Here is a 23,220-nt window from a genome sequence, read left to right on the forward strand (position 1 = left end):
CCAAGTTGCTGATTGGTCGCTGCAAAACGGCCACGACCAATCAGCGACGGGCACAGTCTTGCGGTGAAATGGCCGCTCCCTACTCCCCTGCAGTCAGTGCTCACACAGGCTTAATGGCAGCGTTAACGGACCGCGCTATGGCACGGTGTAACGCACTCTGTTAACGCTGCTATTAACCCTGTGTGACCAACTTTTTTACTATTGATGCTGCCTATGCCCCTGGATCCAGCTGAGGCCTTTCCTGCTCCTCGCGACACTCCGGTGACCGGTCCATGCATTGCGGTCTCGTGAGATGATGACATAGCGGTCTCGCGAGACCACTACGTCATCATCTTGCGAGACTGCAATGCACTCTTGGGACCGGAGCATCGGTAAACGCCTCGCCTGGATCCGGGGGCCGACGGAGGATGAGTATAGAACTATTTTTTATTTTAATTCTTTTTTTTTTAACAGGGATATGGTGTCCACATTGATATACTGTATATTACGTGGGCTGTGTTAGATACTGCGTGGGCTGAGTTATATACTACATCTCTGTGCTATGTACTATGTGGGCTGTGCTATATACTATGTTGCTGTGGTATATATTACGTGGCTGGGCAATATACTACATCGCTGTGCTCTATACTACGTGGCCTGTGTTATATACTGCATGGGCAGTGTTATATACTACGTCTCTGTGCTATATACTACGTAGCTGGGCAATATACTACGTGGCTGCTATATCTACTGTGTTGGCTGTGCTATATACTACGTGGGCTGTGTTATATACTACATCGCTGTGCTATATACTACATGGCTATGTTATATACTACGTGGCTGCTATATACTACGTGGCTGTGCTATCTACTGCATGGGCTGTGCTATATACTAAATGGGCTGTGTTATATACTACCTCGCTGTGTTATATACTACATGGCTGTGCTATATACTACGTGGCTGTGCTATATACTATGCTGCCGGCCGCGACCAATCAGCGATATTGGTGTGGAATTTAACCCCCACGTACGTACATACAACCATATTCTAGAATACCATTTCATTCATTGTGTTAGAATCGAGCCACCATTTAGTATATATATAATCGTCTAAGGGTCTGTTTGTAACGGAAATCCCACATCTCTGATTTGTCGCGGGCGGCTGGCGCGACCAATCAGCGACAGGTGCTGTCAGGCCATGAATTGGTGCGGGATTTAAACCACGCTTCGCTGATTGCTCGTGCCAGGCCGGCTGCGACCAATCAGCGATATTGCAGCGGGATTTAAACACCACTTCGTAAATAAAGTACATACATATTCTAGAATACCCGATGCGTTAGAATCGGGCCACCATCTAGTAGATATACTGTATAATAGCAAGGCTGATGTTTATGAATGAGCATTTAATTTAAAAAAAAAATGGGAAAAAAATGGTGTGGGCTCTCGCTGCGATCAGCTACACTACAGCGTTCTCGCAAACAGCTGATCAACTGTTTGCGAGAACCAGACTAGTGACCGGAGATAAGTCCCGGTCACGTGCACGGCAGTTCTCACGAGAACATAAGTTATCGCGAGAACTGCAGTGGACGAGGGACTTCTGGCGGCGGGACAGGTGAGTTGGCAGACATGCGTAGTAAGCTGCTTGTACGCAGTTTCTACGCATGTGACTAATCATTAGATGTGATTTTATCGCATCTAATGATAGTCTATGGTAAATATACGGCGCGGCAACGGAGCGTCGCTGCTTTGTAAACAAACATGCTGCGTTCTGAAAAGACGCGTTGCATGTCCGTTTACGCCAGTCTGCCGCCTCCGTGTTTTACCGCATAGTGGAGACGGGATTTCATGAAATCCCCTCCATTATGCTGTAACATCTGGACGCTGCGTATTTGATGCTGCGGCTCTATGCAGTGTCAAACACGCAGTGTTTCCTGAACATGGAAAGATACCCTTAGGGATAAAGGGTACCCTTAGAGACACGGGGGCGCCGTGTCGAACTTAGGGTGCCAACCTCCACTGCCAGAAAGGTACAGCATGTGCTGGATTTTACTAGGGCCATATTAGGTCTGTGTACCATTATCTCTAATCTGGCATTTTCCAGATTAGTACCCTTGTACCAATACCCATTTTCAGTTTGGTGATGGTAATTTACGTATTTGTCTAGTGTTGATCATTTGGTCTTTTTAAATATTTATGAATAAAAAATACTTTTAGTTTATCTATAACATTACAGGTCTCATTGGACAGACTGTATATTTCTAATTGTACAGATTAAAGAAAAATATATCTAAACAGCAGGCCGGCAAAAAGTGATTATTAGGTTTGTGCTGGTTGTCAATTCAGCTAGCAGTTGTGTACTTGCAATATAACGGACATCTGATTATCTGGGCCTGCTGGCAGCTGATATTGGGCTAGGACACCAATAATACGATGGTCGTGTAACAGGGCATGTAATGATCCCGTATGGAGGCATGGCTGTGAGTGCTTTCTTATACGGTAAGATTACCTAAGAGTTTTTCAGATTACTCTGTGGTCTTTACTCTCTCACACCACTTCTCTCACAATCTGAAGCAATGGTCCTCTTCCCTCATCTCTTCTTTGCTACTTGGCCTGCGATTATGAGGGAAGCCAGCCAAGACATTAGAACAAATTATACAGTATGAAAAAAGATAATCTATAAAGTGATTCTGAAGGTCATGATGACCTTTGGGGAGCGGCCAGAACACCCCCCTCTCAATTGGCGCTACTTTATATTTCTCCTCTCGCCTTAGTTCCTGTTCCTGGCAGCAATGAGCCAGTTCTTCAAATGTGTCTTCAGCCTAATACTTTTTTCAGCTCTTACACAGCAGGTCAGTGACACAAATGTGGACACCGTGGTCACTATGTACTGTATATGTTTAGATTTGAGGAACAGAAGAAGCATACAATTTGTGAGAACTACATCGGGTGTGGAGTTTTCCATGTCTCAGACACACAGACGAATTCAATAAACTGTAGTATGCCAGCATTAATTTCATGCCTAAACTCCATATTGTAAGAAGCAATTATAAAGCCTATTCATGAGCGTATTAAAGTAGTTATTAATTTCCCCTGGACAGGCCACCAATGGAAGAACAGCAGGACCGTAATATATTACATCTTCTCACAGTCCTCTTACAAAGGACACTAATAGCTGCAGATGCATTTTCTTGTCACTGGGAAATGTAGATGCTCATGTTTTACCACGGTATCTGCATCATACAGAAAAGCTTTCAGCTGGGAAGTGCGTCCTTTCTGCAAATTCCAGTAAGTCCGGCATGACATTTATAGCGATGGGGAGGGACATCATGTTTAAACTAATTCTGGGGACAGAGTACCGACCTCACAAATTATATCTGCAGGAAGAATCAATACATCATTGCTGTGCCTGTCATAGCTGTCCGCATTTAACCCTGTGCCTGCCAGTGGTCTGGCTATATTAATCGGTGCAGAGATTACAGTCACACATGGGATCCTGGGGCTTGGATCAAATTCTGACCTATGATGTAATGGCATTTTGTCTTGTTAATGTAACAACCAGGGACATAGCTACAGAGGTGCAGTTGTAGTATTTGTTAGTGATGAGCGAATGTGTATTTGAGCATGTTTGGGTGCTAAACGAGTGATTTCGGCGTGCTCGAAAAATATGTTCGAGTCCCTGTGGCTGCATGTCTCGTGGCTGTTAGACAGCCGCAACACATGCAGAGATTCTCTAACAAACAGGCAATCCCTGCTGCGAGACATGCAGTCGCGGGGACTCAACATATTCTTTGCGCACACTGAAGTCACTCGGTTAGTACCCGAGCATGCTGGGATAACACCTTACCCGAGCATGATTGCTCATCACTAGTATTTGTACCTAGGCCATAGAGCCTGAGCTTTGTTACTGTACTGAAGATACTACCATTTTGGAACATATGGATATAAGCTACATGACGTGACGTTAGTACATACAACTGGGTCCTGATACAATTTGCCTGGGCCAAACTTGAGACGAGACTGCTGCATCGTACTTCAATCTCGTGGTGACTGCCCTTGGCCAAGTCTCCTGCATCTTCCGTCTTCCACTCTCTGTGTCGCTCCCTCGTTAAGTACACACTCTTACTTCGCTATATCTTAGCTGCAGGGCACATCCTTCTTCTGACCGACACTCGTGTGGGTAGACCATATTTTTATGCTTTTGGACACCATCCACCATTCTTATTCTCTTCACTATCGCTATCCTGGAGTCCTTGTTTCTGGCCGCCAACTTGGGCCGCATCTATTCTGGTGCTCTGCTTCCTGCACCACGGGTCTTCCTTACTCTGCTCTCTTCATGCTAACTCGCATCCTTCCGACTATGCCAAATGTAAAGTTCTCAATCATAACCAAGCTGCTGACCAGTCACACTCTGGTACTTTACAGGAAAATTGCGTGAGTCATGGCTGGGTGTTGATGTCGGCGTGGTTTGGGCCTTGTGCCGTTGCAGGTCACCTTTAGCCAATGATATTGGCAGGCCAGTCAGCGCAGTATAACGCATTATACTTTTACCATAGTGCCTCAATATATTGCATATTGAATACCTGAATATTCATTAAGGCTACATCACATCATATGACCCAATGATGTCTAATAATTAAATGTGTATTTCATAAGCACAGCTCAAGATCTGCAGTATTATCTTAGTTAATCACTTGTTTGCAATCATTTCATTTGGAACTGGTATATTAAAAGATGCCAAATTACCATTCAGCTCCAGCCAAGCAGATAACCTTGTTCCCCTGGCTGTCCTAGATACATTATTCTGGGGCAGAAGGCCAAGCCAGTGGCAGTTTAATGCCTGTCTAATTGATAGGCAGCTGATTGCTACTCCATATGGCACAATGGTCCCTGCATGCTGTGATAACCAACAGGAAAACATCCAGATTATCCTAATACTTCAAAGCAACATATCTTCAAAATGTTATGTATGCTCCTAAGGTCACTACAGTCTAATATTTCAATCACTTCTAGCAGACAACTTAATAATCCTTATGTTGCATTCATTTTAATGAGCTCAATCTTTAATGTATGTATCAATAAATTCAGTAATGTGTGTCTGTAAGGAAATTGATAAATAGCCAGTGCACCTCTGAGTCTGAAGAAAGGTGTCCTGGGACTCTGGGAGGCCACATGTCCTCTGCATTTTTATGTTTCACTTATGGATCTCTGAACAGCTGTGAGTCTTCAATGTTCACTTCATTTAGTGTTCAGCTCATTTGCTCCTAATTATCTTATGCCAGTGGCAAAGATGACTTCTGGGGAGCTATTTACTTCTGCTTATACCAGAAATGGGCACCAATGTTGTGCTCTGCAATTCTGAAGTTTGTATCTTTAATTTACTTTAAACTATACTTTAAGGAGTAGATACTAAAATTATCTTTAAATGTTTTTGTGTTATAAATATATTGAACTCACTATCATACTTTTCACCTCAAAGGTGCCTCAGTCTTCAGCTCTGGCAGCTCCGATACCATATTGTTCTTGATGCAGGAGAACATGTAAGATAGTTACACAAGTTAGGCTGGTTTCACATTTGCGTTTAAAAATGCAGCGTTTTAAACGCAAACGCATGTGGTGAAAAAAACGCATGTAAACGCGTTAAAATGCTGCGTTTTTTAGACGCATGCATTTTTGCATGTTTTAATACTAACGCGGCGTTTTGATGCGTTTACATGCGTTTTTTCCTGCGTTTGCGTTTTTAAAACGCATGATGAGAAGTGTGTGACAGCTGGCAATCATCAAAATCAACAAGAAAACCCACTTTAAACAGAAATAGCTAGGGTTAGGGTTAGGGTCCCTAGGGATCCTAACCCTAACCCTAACCCTAAGGGATCCTAACCCTAACCCTATCCCTAACCCTAACCCTATCCCTAACCCTATCCCTAACCCTAACCCTAGCCCTAACCCTAAGGGATCCTAACCCTAACCCTAACCCTAAGGGATCCTAACCCTAACCCTAACTCTAAGGGATCCTAACCCTAACCCTAAGGGATCCTAACCCTAACCCTAAGGGATCCTAACCCTAACCCTAAGGGATCCTAACCCTAACCCTTAGGGTTAGGGTTAGGATCCCTTAGGGTTAGGGTAAGGGTTAGGGTTAGGGTTTGGGGTTGGCTTATCAGTGTGTATTCTTGTGTTTTTCTATTAAAATGCATGCATTTAAAAACGCATGCAAATGCATGTGCTTAAAAACGCATGCGTTTACATAGACAGCAATAGGTTTTTTTGCGTTTTTAATGTTAAGTATAGAAAAAAAACGCATGCTTTTTTTGCGCTAAAACGCAGCGGCAAAAAACGCAAATGTGAAACCAGCCTTACAGGAGTGAGGGTCCTGCTTGCAAACTACAGTCTATAATCACCCTATGCATGTACGCAGGGAGAAACCCATCATTCAAAGGGAGCGGACAAGGAGAATGTTCCCTTTATGACTCTTCAATTCAAACTGAGGTCGTAATGCATGGACTGACTGTGCATCTCCCGAGCCGAGGGTAACAGCCTCATAGAAATATATGAAGCTCTCATTATCGGGTTGGATGACGTGTGGCATTGTGATCTGAGATCTGATCGATTATCACGAACATCTGAAAGAGCCCTTAAAGTGAAATAAGAGCAGTGTAATAAAAATATTTCCATTCTCTAAAATGAGTGTAACAAAAAATAAAGCAAAAGTGGCAATTTTCATAAAAGTTTATTAAATATGTAACTAATTAATATAATAGTGGCTACCAGCTGTAATGAGGGTCCGCACTTCGTTTCAGTCTGTTTGTGTGATATCGGTCTGGTGACCTAGGTTAACCTTTTAGCTTTGCATCTGACAGAAAAATTACAAAAATCAATGGCGATCATGGCAAAGTACACTGCAAGGTTATTACAGGCAGCTCTTTGTGATGATGAGAACACATGAGGCTCTTTTTACCTCATGTAAACATTTCCTCATTGAACACGTCTGCGGACATCATCATATAACCCTAGTACCGGACACAGACGACTGTGATGCAAGCAGCGGAGGACGTAGGCATTGTTAATGTATACACTTTGCATTTCTCTGTAAGGCAATGACAAGTGGAGAACCATCAGACGGTAATGAATTCCCTCACCTCACAGTTTCTTTCATTATCTATTTCCTTTACCCGTTTCCCCTCTATTTTTCCTGTCTCTTACTGGCAATAATTTAGTCTGCTTTCTGTGCTAAAATTGCACAATTACACAGATCAAAACAGGTTTTTCTAACTTCCTCCCAGTATCAGTCATGTAAATTTGCACATTAAGAGCCATTTCCAGGTCCCTGATGGATCCACCATTTGCTATGGAAATAAACTGCCATCGGCTGTAATGTCACTTCAGCTTGAAGAGGCAATTAGTGCTAAACATTCAATCCAACACGTGCACAGGCAGCACTATGCGGTAATGGAGGATGTGCAACACCGTCCACCTTGTTAATAACGGGTTAATGTCCTCCTGTGGCACACTAGTATAGTGGCTGCATTGCCCTTTCTGATAGTTTTCAGGGTGACTGCATTACAGGTGGTCAGCATAAAGCCTTACCATACACATTTACTATGGCTGTCACCTTCGGGAGCAGTAAATTCTCAGTGACTCAGACTTGACCTCCCTGGACATTTATGAGGCATGGAAATGTCGCAAGTGGTTGTTACTGTAACGTTTCAAATCCAATATTTAGTGTCTATGATATTTTAGAAAAGAACTCTGCAATTCAGAGTTTAGCTGCTAAGAGGTTCACACCGAATGGAAAAGCAGAAAAAAAAGTGTTATTAAAAATTCCTGTACCTTGCAAAAATGAGACATGACTGCCCATATATCCTTGTATTTTCATGTGGGTCTGCAGAACAATCAGCTAACAATGGAGTCTAAATACTATATGGTTACCACCTTGTGATTTTACATTATGGTCAGTCGTTCTCGTGACTCTCATCGAGGAGGGTGGTTGTCTCAAAGAAATGGGTCTATATACATAGGACATGATTAAAGTGAAAATTGGTCACAAAATCTTGTCTAAATAAATAGGTCTTCTTCTCGGGGAGTGTTTTGGAGAAGTTTCAATCTACAGTTAGGGCCAGAAATATTTGGACAGTGACACAATTTTCGCGAGTTGGGCTCTGCATGCCACCACATTGGATTTGAAATGAAACCTCTACAACAGAATTCGAGTGCAGATTGTAACGTTTAATTTGAAGGGTTGAACAAAAATATCTGATAGAAAATGTAGGAATTGTACACATTTCTTTACAAACACTCCACATTTTAGGAGGTCAAAAGTAATTGGACAAATAAACATAACCCAAACAAAATATTTTTATTTTCAATATTTTGTTGCAAATCCTTTGGAGGCAATCACTGCCTTAAGTCTGGAACCCATGGACATCACCAAACGCTGGGTTTCCTCCTTCTTAATGCTTTGCCAGGCCTTTACAGCCGCAGACTTCAGGTCTTGCTTGTTTGTGGGTCTTTCCGTCTTAAGTCTGGATTTGAGCAAGTGAAATGCCTGCTCAATTGGGTTTAGATCTGGAGATTGACTTGGCCATTGCAGAATGTTCCACTTTTTGGCACTCATGAACTCCTGGGTAGCTTTGGCTGTATGCTTGGGGTCATTGTCCATCTGTACTATGAAGCGCCGTCCAATCAACTTTGCAGCATTTGGCTGAATCTGGGCTGAAAGTATATCCCGGTACACTTCAGAATTCATCCGGCTACTCTTGTCTGCTCTTATGTCATCAATAAACACAAGTGACCCAGTGCCATTGAAAGCCATGCATGCCCATGCCATCACGTTGCCTCCACCATGTTTTACAGAGGATGTGGTGTGCCTTGGATCATGTGCCGTTCCCTTTCTTCTCCAAACTTTTTTCTTCCCATCATTCTGGTACAGGTTGATCTTTGTCTCATCTGTCCATAGAATACTTTTCCAGAACTGAGCTGGCTTCTTGAGGTGTTTTTCTGCAAATTTAACTCTGGCCTGTCTATTTTTGGTATTGATGAATGGTTTGCATCTAGATGTGAACCCTTTGTATTTACTGTCATGGAGTCTTCTCTTTACTGTTGACTTAGAGACAGATACACCTACTTCACTGAGAGTGTTCTGGACTTCAGTTGATGTTGTGAACGGGTTCTTCTTCACCAAATTAAGTATGCGGCGATCATCCACCACTGTTGTCATCCGTGGACGCCCAGGCCTTTTTGAGTTCCCAAGCTCACCAGTCAATTCCTTTTTTCTCAGAATGTACCCAACTGTTGATTTTGCTACTCCAAGCATGTCTGCTATCTCTCTGATGGATTTTTTTTTTTTTTCAGCCTCAGGATGTTCTGCTTCACCTCAATTGAGAGTTCCTTTGACTGCATGTTGTCTGCTCACAGCAACAGCTTCCAAATGCAAAACCACACACCTGGAATCCACCCCTGACCTTTTAACTACTTCATTGATCACAGGTTAACGAGGGAGATGCCTTCAGAATTAATTGCAGCCCTTAGAGTCCATTGTCCAATTACTTTTGGTCCCTTGAAAAAGAGGACGCTATGCATTACAGAGCTATGATTCCTAAACCCTTTCTCCGATTTGGATGTGGAAACTATCATATTGCAGCTGGGAGTGTGCACTTTCAGCCCATATTATATATATAATTGTATTTCTGAACATGTTTTTGTAAACAGCTAAAATAACAAAACTTGTGTCACTGTCCAAATATTTCTGGCCCTAACTGTATATCCAGACAAACTTATTGCCTGAGTAATATTTTGTTGATGGTACCATGAGAGCAGTTGTATAGATTTTCATTGCCTTGCGATTACTCTCTTGGCAGTCACAAGGATATCATAGGGTGATCCTATCTGTATAAACAGATTGCGGTCATATACAGTAGACCACTCTTAGGCCGTGGTCACACTTGCGAGTGTAATGCGAGAAACTCCCGTGAGTCTCTCGCCTCAATACCCGGCACTGCCGCCGGCACTTAGGACCGGAGCAGGCGGCTGCATGTATTTCTATGAAGCTGAACACTACAGTCCCGAATGACGGCGGCAGTGCCGGGTATTGAGGCGAGAGATTTGTGCAAGTTTTTTGTATTGCACTCGCAAGTGTGACCACGGCCTTGTAATCCTTCTGCTGCTCCAATGTGTGGAGATGTAACTTTTTTTGCACCACACCAATTATCTTAAAGGAACACAACATCACCTTCAATATTTTCATTCCTCGACACAGTACAGCTCCATACTTTACTTGTGGCTGTTCTTGGTATTGTGGTTTATACCAGGCCTTCTCTCATGCTGCACCAATTTCTGGAATGCACTACTCTAGACTATCCAGTTAATTGCCAGTAACCACATTTTTAAGCGTGCCCTAAAAACACATTTCTTTAGACTGGCCTGTCGCTTCACCTCACTAATCTAACTATTCCCTGTTCTCGCTTCCATGCACTCAACAGCTCCTTGCATTTGTACTTGTACACAAACTGGCTGATGACTGGTTCATGCAGCATTATTTGAATACTAAATTGATGACTGTACTGTACAATACAAGCACTTTTTTACCCTTTGTTTGCCCCCTATCTACTTATAGACTGTTAGCTTACGAGCCAGGCCCTCACTCCTTTTGGTATGCATTAAGCCATGTGTTTTAATCTGTAATGTCTTATCTTGTGTGTAAAAATTTCTGCTAAGTTGTAAAGTGCTGCAGAATATGTTGGCACTTAAGGATTCAAAAAATATTTTTATTATTATTGAAAAAAGCTGTAATATCAGGCACAGCTGACAGAAGAGTACAACCGTGTCTCCACGTGCCAGCATCTCAGCATTTCACTAACAGCAGCACAAATTTAAGTTACAGTATATAGTAATAATATCTCTGTGCATTCCCTAAGGCAAGGTTTACTTAACGCTGATGAGTCTGTGGCATGTGTGGGGCAAGATGAAATGCATTGGAAGCACAGTAGAGACACTACAAAGGACCCCAAAAAAATTAGACCAATATTGGCCAAACTGGCTGATATTGGCGTGCTTGGTCAACAGATTATTGTGTTTGGGGGCCATCTTACTCTCCCCCAATTATAGGAATGAGGGATTCGGAATGTCCGATTTCAGACAGTTGATCTTTTTATTTTCGGCAATATAGTCCGTCACCGGAAGAGTCTAGCAGCATCTCTTTTGTAGAGAACCCAGGAGCGTTCTGCAGGGTATATGCTCCTATGTGTGGAGTAGTCAGGAAAGATAGCCAACAGATTATGTATTAGGCTGGGTTCACATTGCGTTAAGTGCAGTCCACTGACGGCATCCGTTACATAGCGGCACTAACGCTATGTAACGGATCCGTTAGTCCACCCATTGACTGCCATTTTGTAGCGCATCACTAACGCATGTCATAATCGGCATGCGTTAGTGATGTGCCGTCATTCTTTGACGGACCCTCAGACGCAGTCTGCAGCGCTTTTGGGTCCGTCACTGCTAGCGCAGATAGAGCATCTGCGCTAGCGCGATTGCATAAATGCGATCCTTTTTCGGCACTTGTGTTAGCGCAGTCCATTAGTCTATCCGTTGAACGGACTGCACCAACGCAATGTGAACCTAGCCTTATTCATGGTGCCCCTGAGATTGAAGCTAGGGCCAGCTTGCGATTGTTCTTGTAAGGATTGGAGGATCTTTTGTTGGACAGTCAGGGACTTGTTTTGTGTGTTCAGGGCAAACTAGTGACTTATAATCCTCACATTGTGTCCATGATACCTGGGACAATGGACTATCTACTCACCAGACCTTCTACTGGGTGAGATTGAACCTGTAACTTATCCTCTTGTGGACTGGCATACACCAGACCTTTATAGAATTGCTGTAATGCTAGAGGACTATCTGGATTATATGCTTGTTAGGCCACACCCGGTATTTTACTGATGCTTAAGTTTTATATGTTTACTTTTAAGCAGATTGTGCCTTTTTATTTGAAACACATTAAAACTTATGTTATAGCCAACAATTATATCAACCGCTACAAGTTCTTCAGTCCCTTCAAATAGATGATAGTCAGCCAGTCTATCCTACAGATTAGCCAACAATTTTAATGAACCGAAAAATCTTTTAATATTAATTATTATAATTATTTGCTGACATAGAGAGCCCAAGGAGAAAAAAATTATTCTGTGATTTAACCTTGTAATACTGCTTCAAGTCACTAGGTGGAGATGCCTTTCTTTTCTGTGAAATTCTTAAGTGCAAGTACTGAACTTTGCTATAGTCTAGGTGGTAAGGACAATTTCTACATGAATTAAAAGTGTTTTTCACATTTACCCAACTGGACCCCAATCAATTAGATAACAGTAAAAAACAAAAAAAGATAGTACTCACTCTCGCTCACCCAGCTACCCACCACTGCTCCCATGCCTGTGTTTTCTCTGCAGTGGTGACATTATGACTACAGCTTGTATCACCACTGCAGCTAATCATTAAGCTCTGCAGCTAGTACTATTAAAGAAGCACACCCATTATGTTATCCATTCATTAAATGTGTGTATATGCATGTAATGTAGTGTGAGTGTAATAATATACTCACATACAGCTACTCTCTCCGCTATCCAGCTCTGATCTTCTCCTCTTCAGACTGATGTCAAAGCTCGGAAGACTTTATGGATCACACTGCGCTCTGCATGACCCAGAAGTGAATATTACAATGTAAGGCTATGGGGCATCAGAATAGGGCTCCATTGACTTACATTGTAAAAGAGACTTCCAGCTCGCACATGGAGCATACATGAGCAGGCCATTCTCAATTGCGGTCATGTCACTGAGAAGAGGAGAGTAACAGCTCTGGATCCTGAAGAGAGCTGTGGTAGGTGTTAGGGGTCGAGTTCCCTCTTCTGCAGAGGGGGAATCTCGAGCCGCCTCCGCTGCGGTCTCCCATTCTTGTCCAGCCGCAGTGGAGTCTGCTCAGCAAAGACGTCGGTCCCAGCATCTTGCTCATCCTCACTCTGTTCTGAGAGTTACTGCTGCTTCTCCAGTCTCTGCCATTAAAGTCAATGCTGGTCAGCAGCGAGCGGACTTCCCTGGGACTAAGTCCTTGTCTGCACGTACTGAGCATGCCCAGCATAAGGTCTCCCGTTGGAGATCGAGGGTCATGTGCTCAGGCTCTGCAGCACATTCCGTTGGTCCTCTTTGCAGGTCCTGGAAGGGCAAAGGTGCTGTGGCCTCTTCCTGTGCTGCTGCTATATAAACTGCGCATGACCGCACGGCCATGCGCTAGTATTGTCTTACAATTGCTTATGTGTGTATGTTGTGAGTGCAAGTCGTCCTTGGAAACCCCTACCCTATTGAATGTCTGTTCGCGGAAGGTGTATGGCTGCTATCTAGCGCCCGACTTAGCCTACAGCACTAAACACACATCACAGCGTCCTGTAGCTGTGCCTGCCAGTACGGCGCCGTGCGCCTGCCTTGCGCTTTCCATACCCGAGTCTGGGCGGTTAGTGGCGTCCGTTAGTGCGGCATCGCTCGCACTCTTGTGCACATAGATTTCTTATGGTTCTCTACACACCCAGTTGCGGTGTTACGCCAGCAAGGGTCTAATCGGGCTCCAATCCCTTCTGGGGTTAAGTCCGCTGACCACTTGCTCGCGCACTAGTGCGGTACTGCGGTCCTGTGAATTAACAGGATCGCTTTCTTCACGCTGGGTGAGGTCTAACCCACGCGTGTATACTTTAGTGTACCGCCATATTGTCTGCAAATTGCTAGCAGCAGGTTCTCACCTGCACGGTGGACCCCGGACTGCGAACGCACCTTTATCATCTGTCTTGGTGCGTTCCGCCAGTCCTAACAGAATACTAGCGCCAGGGTCTGGCTAGTAAAAATGGCGGACGACCAGCGTTTACAGCGGTACATCCAGCAGCTGGAGGGAAGGTTGGCGGCTCTTGAGCGTACAACCTCAGCTGTGGATGTCACTGCTGTAGCTGTGCAGGCTGCAAGTGTAGCCGCAGCCAGTTTGTCCACTGCCACCCCTGCTCCGACTTTATCCCGTCTCCCACTACCTGACAAGTTTGCTGGCGACAGCAAACATTGTCGTGGATTCGTGAGTCAGTGCTCTATACATCTTGAGCTCCTGGCGTCACGTTTTCCTACGGAGCGGGCGAGAGTGGGATTTATCCTATCTCTCTTGTCGGGCAGGGCGTTGGAGTGGGCAACGCCACTCTGGGAGCGAGATGATCGTGTGGTACAGAGTGCTCCTCTCTTCTTGGACACTCTGAAGCAGGTCTTTTTAGGGCCTCGGGTTACCCACGACACCGCACTCCAATTGTTGTCCATTACACAGGGTACCTCCGTGGTCAGCCAGTTTGCCATTCAGTTCCGGACTCTAGCTTCAGAGTTAGAGTGGCCAGACAAAGTTCTTATTCCGGTGTTCTGGAGGGGACTGGCAGACCACGTGAAAGACGCCTTGGCCACTAGGGAGATACCGGCCACACTGGAGGAACTTATTTCCGTGTCTACCCGCATCGACCTCCGTTTTCACGAGCGGAGGTTGGAGCGGACCCAGTGTAGGCAGAGGTTTCGGCTGGCTCCAACTTTCGCCAGACCTCTGGAATCTCCTGTCTTGGCGTCAGATTCTCATGAGGCCATGGAGGTTTCTCGAGCGGGACCTAAATCTCTAGCCGCTCGAGTACCCGTAGTTTGTAATAACTGTCGACAACATGGACATTACGCCAATAAATGTCCGCGGCGGTCGGGAAACGATCGCGTCTAGTGGCCATTGGGGGAGGTTCACTAGACACAGCAGCATTCTCCTCCAAACTGTCCTTTAAAGGGACAATCCTGTTAGGCTCCTCCACTCTTACAGTCGAGCTTTGTGTGGATTCAGGAGCAGAGGGAAGTTTCATGTCCTCTGCTTTTGCTACACGTCATGCTATACCACTGGTCATGCTCGCCAAACCAATAACGGTTAGAGTTGTGAATGGGGCAACACTCCCACTGCAAATCACGCACCAGACAGTCCCGTTATCGCTGTCCATGTCTCCTTCCCACCAGGAGATTATTTCCCTTCTTGTCCTTCCTGAGGGAATGGATGAGATTTTGCTGGGAATACCCTGGCTCCGTTTCCACTCGCCACATATTGAGTGGTCCTCAGGGAAAATATTGGGCTGGAGTAAGTCATGTTTGGGCAGATGTGTGAGTGAGTGTGTACAGGTTTCTACTACCCAGGTACCCGCAGATCTCTCGTCGCTTCCCAGGTATTATTGGTGTTATGCAGACGTGTTCTCTAAAAAGGCTGCTGAGACTCTACCGCCCCATCGCCCTTACGACTGTCCTATCGACCTCTTGCCGGGAGCTGAACCTCCTAGGGGAAGGGTATATCCCCTCTCTCTCCCTGAGACGGAGGCTATGTCTCAATACATTCAGGAGAATTTAGCAAGAGGATTTATAAGGAAGTCAGTGTCTCCGGCAGGGGCGGGATTCTTCTTCGTGCAGAAGAAGAACGGAGAGTTACGTCCTTGCATCGATTACAGGGGTCTCAATGCTATCACTATTAAGAATAAATACCCGTTGCCCCTGATATCGGAGCTCTTTGACAGGTTAAGGGGAGCTAAAATATTCACCAAGTTAGATCTGCGGGGTGCCTACAATCTGATTCGTATCCGTGAGGGGGACGAGTGGAAGACGGCTTTCAATACCAGGGATGGGCACTATGAGTACCTGGTGATGCCTTTCGGGCTCTGTAATGCCCCAGCCGTTTTTCAGGACTTCGTCAACGATATCTTCCGGGATATGCTTTCTACCTCGGTCGTAGTCTATCTGGATGATATTCTCATCTTTTCTCCAGATATTGACTCCCACCGGAGAGATGTTGGCAGAGTCTTCGAACTCTTACGGGCAAATTCCTTGTATGCAAAGTTGGAGAAGTGTGTGTTTGAACAGGAGTCCTTGCCTTTCCTGGGCTATATTGTCTCGGCCCAGGGATTGGCTATGGATCCTGCCAAACTACAAGCAGTGATGGACTGGCAGGAACCCCATTCTCTTAAAGCGGTGCAGCGCTTATTGGGGTTCATAAATTACTATCGCCAGTTCATTCCCCACTTTTCAACTTTGGTAGCTCCCTTGGTATCCCTCACCAAGAAGGGAGCGAATCCCAAATTGTGGTCCGAAGGGGTCTCCAAGGCCTTCTCTTCTATAAAGACCCATTTTGCCAGCGCTCCTATCTTACATCGTCCCGATGTGGGTAAGCCATTCCTTTTGGAAGTGGATGCCTCATCCGTTGGTGCTGGAGCAGTCCTCTATCAAAAGGATGCTCAGGGTCGGAAGCATCCATGCTTCTTTTTCTCTAAGACCTTCACACCAGCGGAGAGAAATTACTCCATCGGGGATAGAGAGTTGTTGGCAATGAAGTTGGCCTTTTCAGAGTGGAGACATCTCTTGGAGGGTGCCCGATTCCCATTCCAGGTTTTCACGGATCACAAGAATTTGGTCTATTTACAAACAGCCCAGCGGCTGAATTCTCGTCAGGCCAGATGGTCCTTGTTTTTCTCCCGGTTCCACTTTACCCTACATTATCTCGCCGGGGAGAAGAACATTCGTGCCGACGCTCTCTCTCGCTCCTTCGTGTCAGCTGAGGAGGAGGAGGACGAGCCTCGGCTCATTGTCCCTTCGGAGAGTCTGAGAACTGTAGCTCCGGTTTCGCTGGAGTCTGTGCCCCCGGGCAAGACTTTTGTTCCCATCAATTTGCGTCCGGAGGTTCTCTCTTGGGCTCATTCGTCCAGAGTGGGTGGACACTTTGGGGCTAAAAGGACCTCTGAGCTACTGGCGAGGACGTACTGGTGGCCACATATGGTTCGTGACGTCGGAGACTACGTTCGGGCATGTGTCTCTTGTGCCAAGAATAAGTCTTCCCGACAACGGCCAGCTGGTTTGTTATACCCTCTGCCGGTGGCAGACAGGCCCTGGGAGATGGTCGGGATGGATTTTGTTGTGGGTTTGCCCAAGTCTCGTGGCTGTACCATTATTTGGGTAATCACCGACCATTTTTCTAAAATGGTGCATTTGGTGCCACTTCCCCGGTTACCTTCTGCACGGGCCTTGGCAGCGTTGTTTGTCAAACACATCTTTCGTCTTCACGGTATGCCAGACAAAATTGTCAGTGACCGAGGTCCCCAGTTTGCGTCTCGGTTCTGGAGAGAGCTTTGTCGTCTTCTCAGTATCGAGTTGAATCTCTCTTCGGCTTATCATCCCGAGACGAATGGGTTGGTAGAGAGAGCCAACCAGACCTTGGTCACATATCTGCGACATTTTGTTTCTGCTAAGCAGGATGACTGGGCATCTTTGCTACCATGGGCGGAGTTTGCTCTTAACAATGCTGTCGCTGATTCCACTGGACAGACTCCATTCCTCCTTAACTATGGTCAGCATCCGAGGGTACCTGTGCCCATGCCCGTGTCTTCCGCCGATTCCAGGGTGGCAGACTGGGCTGTGGAGGCACGGGACATTTGGGATCGCACTCAGGATGCTATTCAGGCTTCCAAGGAGAGAATGAGGTCCTCCGCCGATGCACATCGGCGCCCCGCTCCAACCTTTGCTCCTGGCGACTTAGTGTGGCTCTCCGCCCGTAACATCAGGCTGCGAGTTGAGTCCACCAAGTTTGCACCTCGCTACTTAGGTCCTTTTAAGGTCCTCGAACAGGTTAATCCTGTGGTTTACCGTCTGGCCCTTCCTCCACGCCTGGGTATCACCGACACCTTTCACGTGTCCCTCCTTAAGCCCGTCTACATGTCCCGGTTTTCTGAGTCATCTACTGAGACGTCGGGTTCGTCTACGGACGATTACGAGGTGAACGCGATCTTGGGGTACAAGGTGGTTCGTGGCAAAAAATTTTATTTAGTGGACTGGAGGGGTTACGGCCCTGAGGATAGATCCTGGGAGCCTGCTGAGCACATTCGGGCTCCGCAGCTCATTGCTGCCTTCGAACGTAGCGAGGCCCAAGGAGGGGGGGGCCCTAGGAGGGGGGGTAATGTTAGGGGTCGAGTTCCCGCTTCTGCACAGGGGGAATCTCGAGCCGCCTCCGCTGCGGTCTCCCATTCTTGTCCAGCCGCAGTGGAGTCTGCTCAGCAAAGACGTCGGTCCCAGCGTCTTGCTCATCCTCACTCTGTTCTGAGAGTTACTGCTGCTTCTCCAGTCTCTGCCATTAAAGTCAATGCTGGTCAGCAGCGAGCGGACTTCCCTGGGACTAAGTCCTTGTCTGCACGTACTGAGCATGCCCAGCATAAGGTCTCCCGTTGGAGATCGAGGGTCATGTGCTCAGGCTCTGCAGCACATTCCGTTGGTCCTCTTTGCAGGTCCTGGAAGGGCAAAGGTGCTGTGGCCTCTTCCTGTGCTGCTGCTATATAAACTGCGCATGACCGCACGGCCATGCGCTAGTATTGTCTTACAATTGCTTATGTGTGTATGTTGTGAGTGCAAGTCGTCCTTGGAAACCCCTACCCTATTGAATGTCTGTTCGCGGAAGGTGTATGGCTGCTATCTAGCGCCCGACTTAGCCTACAGCACTAAACACACATCACAGCGTCCTGTAGCTGTGCCTGCCAGTACGGCGCCGTGCGCCTGCCTTGCGCTTTCCATACCCGAGTCTGGGTGGTTAGTGGCGTCCGTTAGTGCGGCATCGCTCGCACTCTTGTGCACATAGATTTCTTATGGTTCTCTACACACCCAGTTGCGGTGTTACGCCAGCAAAGGTCTAATCGGGCTCCAATCCCTTCTGGGGTTAAGTCCGCTGACCACTTGCTCGCGCACTAGTGCGGTACTGCGGTCCTGTGAATTAACAGGATCGCTTTCTTCACGCTGGGTGAGGTCTAACCCACGCGTGTATACTTTAGTGTACCGCCATATTGTCTGCAAATTGCTAGCAGCAGGTTCTCACCTGCACGGTGGACCCCGGACTGCGAACGCACCTTTATCATCTGTCTTGGTGCGTTCCGCCAGTCCTAACAGGTAGGTGAGTAAATATGTAGTAACAACTACATTACATGCACATATACACACATTTAAAGGGGATATCCAGGACAACAGCAGCTCTGCTGTTGTTAAAGAAGCACTCCCACTGAGGTTTTTATTCATTAAAGGTGATATCTGGGTCTTTATGAAACACAAAAATGTACCTAAGCACTAACAGGCAGATAATTGCTACTTACCTGCCTGTTGTGCCCGGCACCATTCATTGCTGACCCAGAGCAGTCCCAGACCACTCCTGCCAGCGATTCATCTGCCTGTGCTGGTGTCATGTCGACATAGCAGAGGCTTATTTTCCGCACCTCTCTTTAGACAGGATGGGACTTCAACGTCATTCTGATTGATAGCCAAATTCCCACTGTCTAACTGGGGGAGCCAGCTGTCAATCAACATGACATCGGTTGTCCATCCCCATCAACAGAGCAGTGCGGAAAAGAAGTCACCGCCCTTTTGATGTGACATCAGCAGGGGCTGCTGAATCCCTGGCAGTAGCAGTCTGTGACCACTCTGTGCCAGCGATGAATCGTGTCGGGCACAATAAGCAGGTAAGTAGCAACTACCTGCCTGTTAGTGCTTGGGCAGATGTATTGTTTTTCACAAAGCCCCATATATTCCCTTTAATGAATAAAAAACTTAATGGGAGGGCTTCTTTAACAACAGAAGAGCCCCTGAGCTCAGTGATTGGCTGTAGCGGTGATACATGCTGTATTTGTGATATCACTACTAAAGCCAAAACACAGACATCGGTGTAGCATCGGGGAACCAGTCCTGTACTGAGGGTTTGTGAGCACTATCTATTTGTTTTTTACTAGTATCTGATCATTTGGGATTATGTTTCTAAAATAGGAAAATCTATTTATGGGGAACATAAGTCCTGCCCAGCACTTTGATTGGCAGCCTGCTTTACACTCACACGCTGCAGAGCAGTCAGTCAGTCATTGTGCCGGGGAGTAACTACAGTGCACTCTCTGTGGCGAATATAACAGCTTCCTGCACCACTCCAAAGTCTGGAAGTGAGTGGCTGCAGGGAGGATATAACTTCATTTTCTCCCTGAAATCGTCTCTTCAGTCAGGCAGACATGTATTACTTAAATGCTATTTATCTAGAGATTGCCATCACGTCTGCAAGTAAATAAAGTTTATGGAGGTGATAGGCTCTCGTTAAGAAATAATAATATTGAAATATAAAATGTAGTCATGTATTAGAAAAGATATTCTTATGTTAATAAATATATATATATATTTAAACCCTGCGGTTATGACAGCTATGCACATAAAATAATAAATAAGTGCTATAATAAATAACAATTGTTAAAATTGCATTCAATCTAAAGAAAGATATTTTAATAACCAGCGTTCCCTATGGTGAACGGAGCATTGGTTGTATATATGCAGTGCTACTCAATTTTAATAGGATAAAAGTGTCTTGTTGGGCCAAAAATGTCCTGTTCTGCCGATCAGTGGGATCACAGCAGTCGGACACTCAACGACCAATAAGTTATCATTTTATTTCATTTTAGGTGATAACTACGGTAGTTTTCACCCGAAAACCCCTTTAGCTTATGTCTCATAGGATGAAAACAATAAAGTTCTATCCTTTAGAAATTTCTTGTACAATTTATGTACGGTCTGATCTGGTTTAGGCTGGAAGACACCTTTCTGCCTTAAAAACTTTTGTACTCATTTGTAGCAATTAGGGGAGAAAAAAGGCAGCTAGATGCTTTATTCCAAAAGCTGTCTGCAAAAATACATATTTCTGAGTCAAAATGACTCTTTTTCCTTGTGCTACTGTCTACATTGCTTTTACTGTAGAACTCCTTTGGTTTAATGGAAGCAGGTTAAAGATTCATCTGAGAATGGAAGTTGTGGAGAAAAATTCCAATTTAACACATCAGCCGACTTCAATCAATATACCGTATATCATAACTCAAGATTTACAAATTAATAGTTTCAGAATTCCTTATCCCTAGGTCTTCTTTTCTATAGGTATATCACCGTGCCAATTCTCTCACCATAGAAGATTTTTTTATTGGTTAGCCCTTATGAAACCAATTGAAGAAAATATATATTTTTTGGGGATCATCATGATTGTAGACCTCAAAGATCATTTTCACCATATTACAACTTTCCGCAAAAAAGCCATTCTCAGTGTAAAATATGTAGTATATCATTGTAGTCAAGTTATATTTTCCATGATAACTGATGGGATACTGTATTTAAAATTAAATAAATCAGTTCAGATAACCTCAATAAATAACTAAATGATCAATTCCACAGAAAAGTACTTAGTACTGGGAACATTCATCACTTTGAAGGTCACATAGCAGACTGGGCTTTCAATGCAATTAAACGAGGGTTAGATCATCAATATATCTTGATTCGCTAGTCTTAAACGGAGTAATGGAATATGACTAACTTGAAAGAGAACAAATGATTATTGCACCTAAAAATATTCCGTTATGACCTTATTATCAATCTCCTGGAAGAAAGCACAGGGTTTACTATAGCTATTTCATAGGCTACAAGCATTAGGCTGGTTAAATATTTGCTATGTCAATAAACGAAATACTTTGGGAAGGATAGTTTTTCACATATTTATTGAATTAACCCGATAGTGACACATGCACAACCAATCACAAGAGTAGAAATCAGTGTTCAAAAACTTCAAAAGTGAATTTGTCACATAAGAAATTTCCATTATAAGACTTACCCTGATGACATATCTGGAGGAGTTTTTGTCATCTAAGTTTACCGTAAGTGAGAAGAAGACAGCGGTGCTGTACACTCCTTGTGTCTTATAAAGCAATTCATTAAAGTCCCACTTGTGTTTGGAGTATTCTGGCAGATCCCAACCTCCACAATCCTCAAGAACTTGCAGCATTGGGTATACCCCCAAACGATCAATTTCTTTCATATTGAGGCATGACCTAAAGAACTCTTTCACCTTCCTCTCAGAAGATCCACGATGCTTCCTTCTTACAGGTTGTAAAAGAAGATGCTGCAACTTTTCTTCATTCTGTTCTCCAATAGCTGCTATAGTGCCATAAATCAGCTTCTCCTCTGGTATCCTGTGCCTTCTTAGCCAACCTCCACAAGCAAATGAGTAGAAGTCATTACAAGGGGGAATAGTTGGATCTATATTGTTGCTGATAAATTTAGAAGCCCTCATAAAAGCTTTTCTTTCTTGGCACTCTTCTAAGCATTGCCCATCCTGGTCCATAGACAGATACTTTAGCACCAACATGCACCCTAAAATGACACAAAGACCAGCTGCAAAGACCAGTCCAGAAAGTAGACAAGTTTCCCTCCTGCTCCAGCGTGGTATTCCTTTTGACTGCTTTTTGGAGCTTACTTGGATGTTGAAGCCATTGGAAAGTGTGCTGCTACTATTGTACTTGCTAACATATTTGACTTCCTGGAACTCATCATAGTGGGCTGTCAGAGAATATGTTTTTTCCATGTCTCTGAAGACTTATGTGACAGAATAAGGAGAGTAGAATATTACAGACACACCTCAAGATTAATGAGTGGTTGAAGTTCATATACTGAAAATTAGAAGAATCTAATGCAACTGTTTTGAAATTTTGGTTTTCCTCAATTCCAGGGTTAGAGACCTATAAAAAAGACAGTATTATTAGTATTACCATTGCATTATTTCATACACTTATTCATGATTACAATTTTATCAGTCACCAGATAGGAATATCCACGCAGTATACATTATTAAACATATCTCATACACTTGATTAGGCTGGTATACTTACCTTGAGAATCCATATAAGCAGCGTCGGACTGGGGTGTCTGGGGCCCACCAGGGGAATGGACTCTAGGGGCCCACCCTACAGCTATATGCAAATATCTGTCATTATAGTGGAGCATCAGCTGTAAAACACCCGGTGGCTGCTGCACATCTACCGTGTGCCCCAATAACTGTGATGTATAATTATGGTAGTTTACATTAATGGGGTTCTTGGTTAAAACAAGTTATCATCACCGATCCATGGGCTCCACAGGATAGGTGATCGCTTCGGTCCGACTATTAGAAACTGCACCGATCGGAAGAATGGGGAAGTTTAATCCCTGACAGGACACTTTTATCACTGTTTTAAAATGCAGCGGCAGGTGGGATATCTGACCGCAGCTCCATTCATTCTCTTTGGGGCTTCCAGAAAAAAACAAAAAGTGCAGCCACAGAGTGAATGAATGGATCAGTGATCTAGTTGGACATGCCACT

The 23,220-nt window shown here is 44.8% G+C and overlaps 1 protein-coding gene across 1 annotated transcript in view; it reads right to left on the reverse strand.

Moving 5' to 3' along the window:
• The window catches only part of ECEL1 (endothelin converting enzyme like 1), a 135,965-nt gene that overhangs the window by 92,362 nt on the left and 20,383 nt on the right, over positions 1–23,220 (reverse strand). The window contains exon 2 of the mRNA XM_069727023.1: positions 21,697–22,600. Coding sequence (XP_069583124.1) covers positions 21,697–22,446 — 750 coding nt within the window. The 5' untranslated portion in view covers positions 22,447–22,600. The remainder of the gene's footprint in view (positions 1–21,696; positions 22,601–23,220) is intronic.

The sequence above is a fragment of the Ranitomeya imitator genome, chromosome 5 (genome assembly GCF_032444005.1).
Source record: "Ranitomeya imitator isolate aRanImi1 chromosome 5, aRanImi1.pri, whole genome shotgun sequence".
Classification (NCBI taxonomy): domain Eukaryota; kingdom Metazoa; phylum Chordata; class Amphibia; order Anura; family Dendrobatidae; genus Ranitomeya; species Ranitomeya imitator.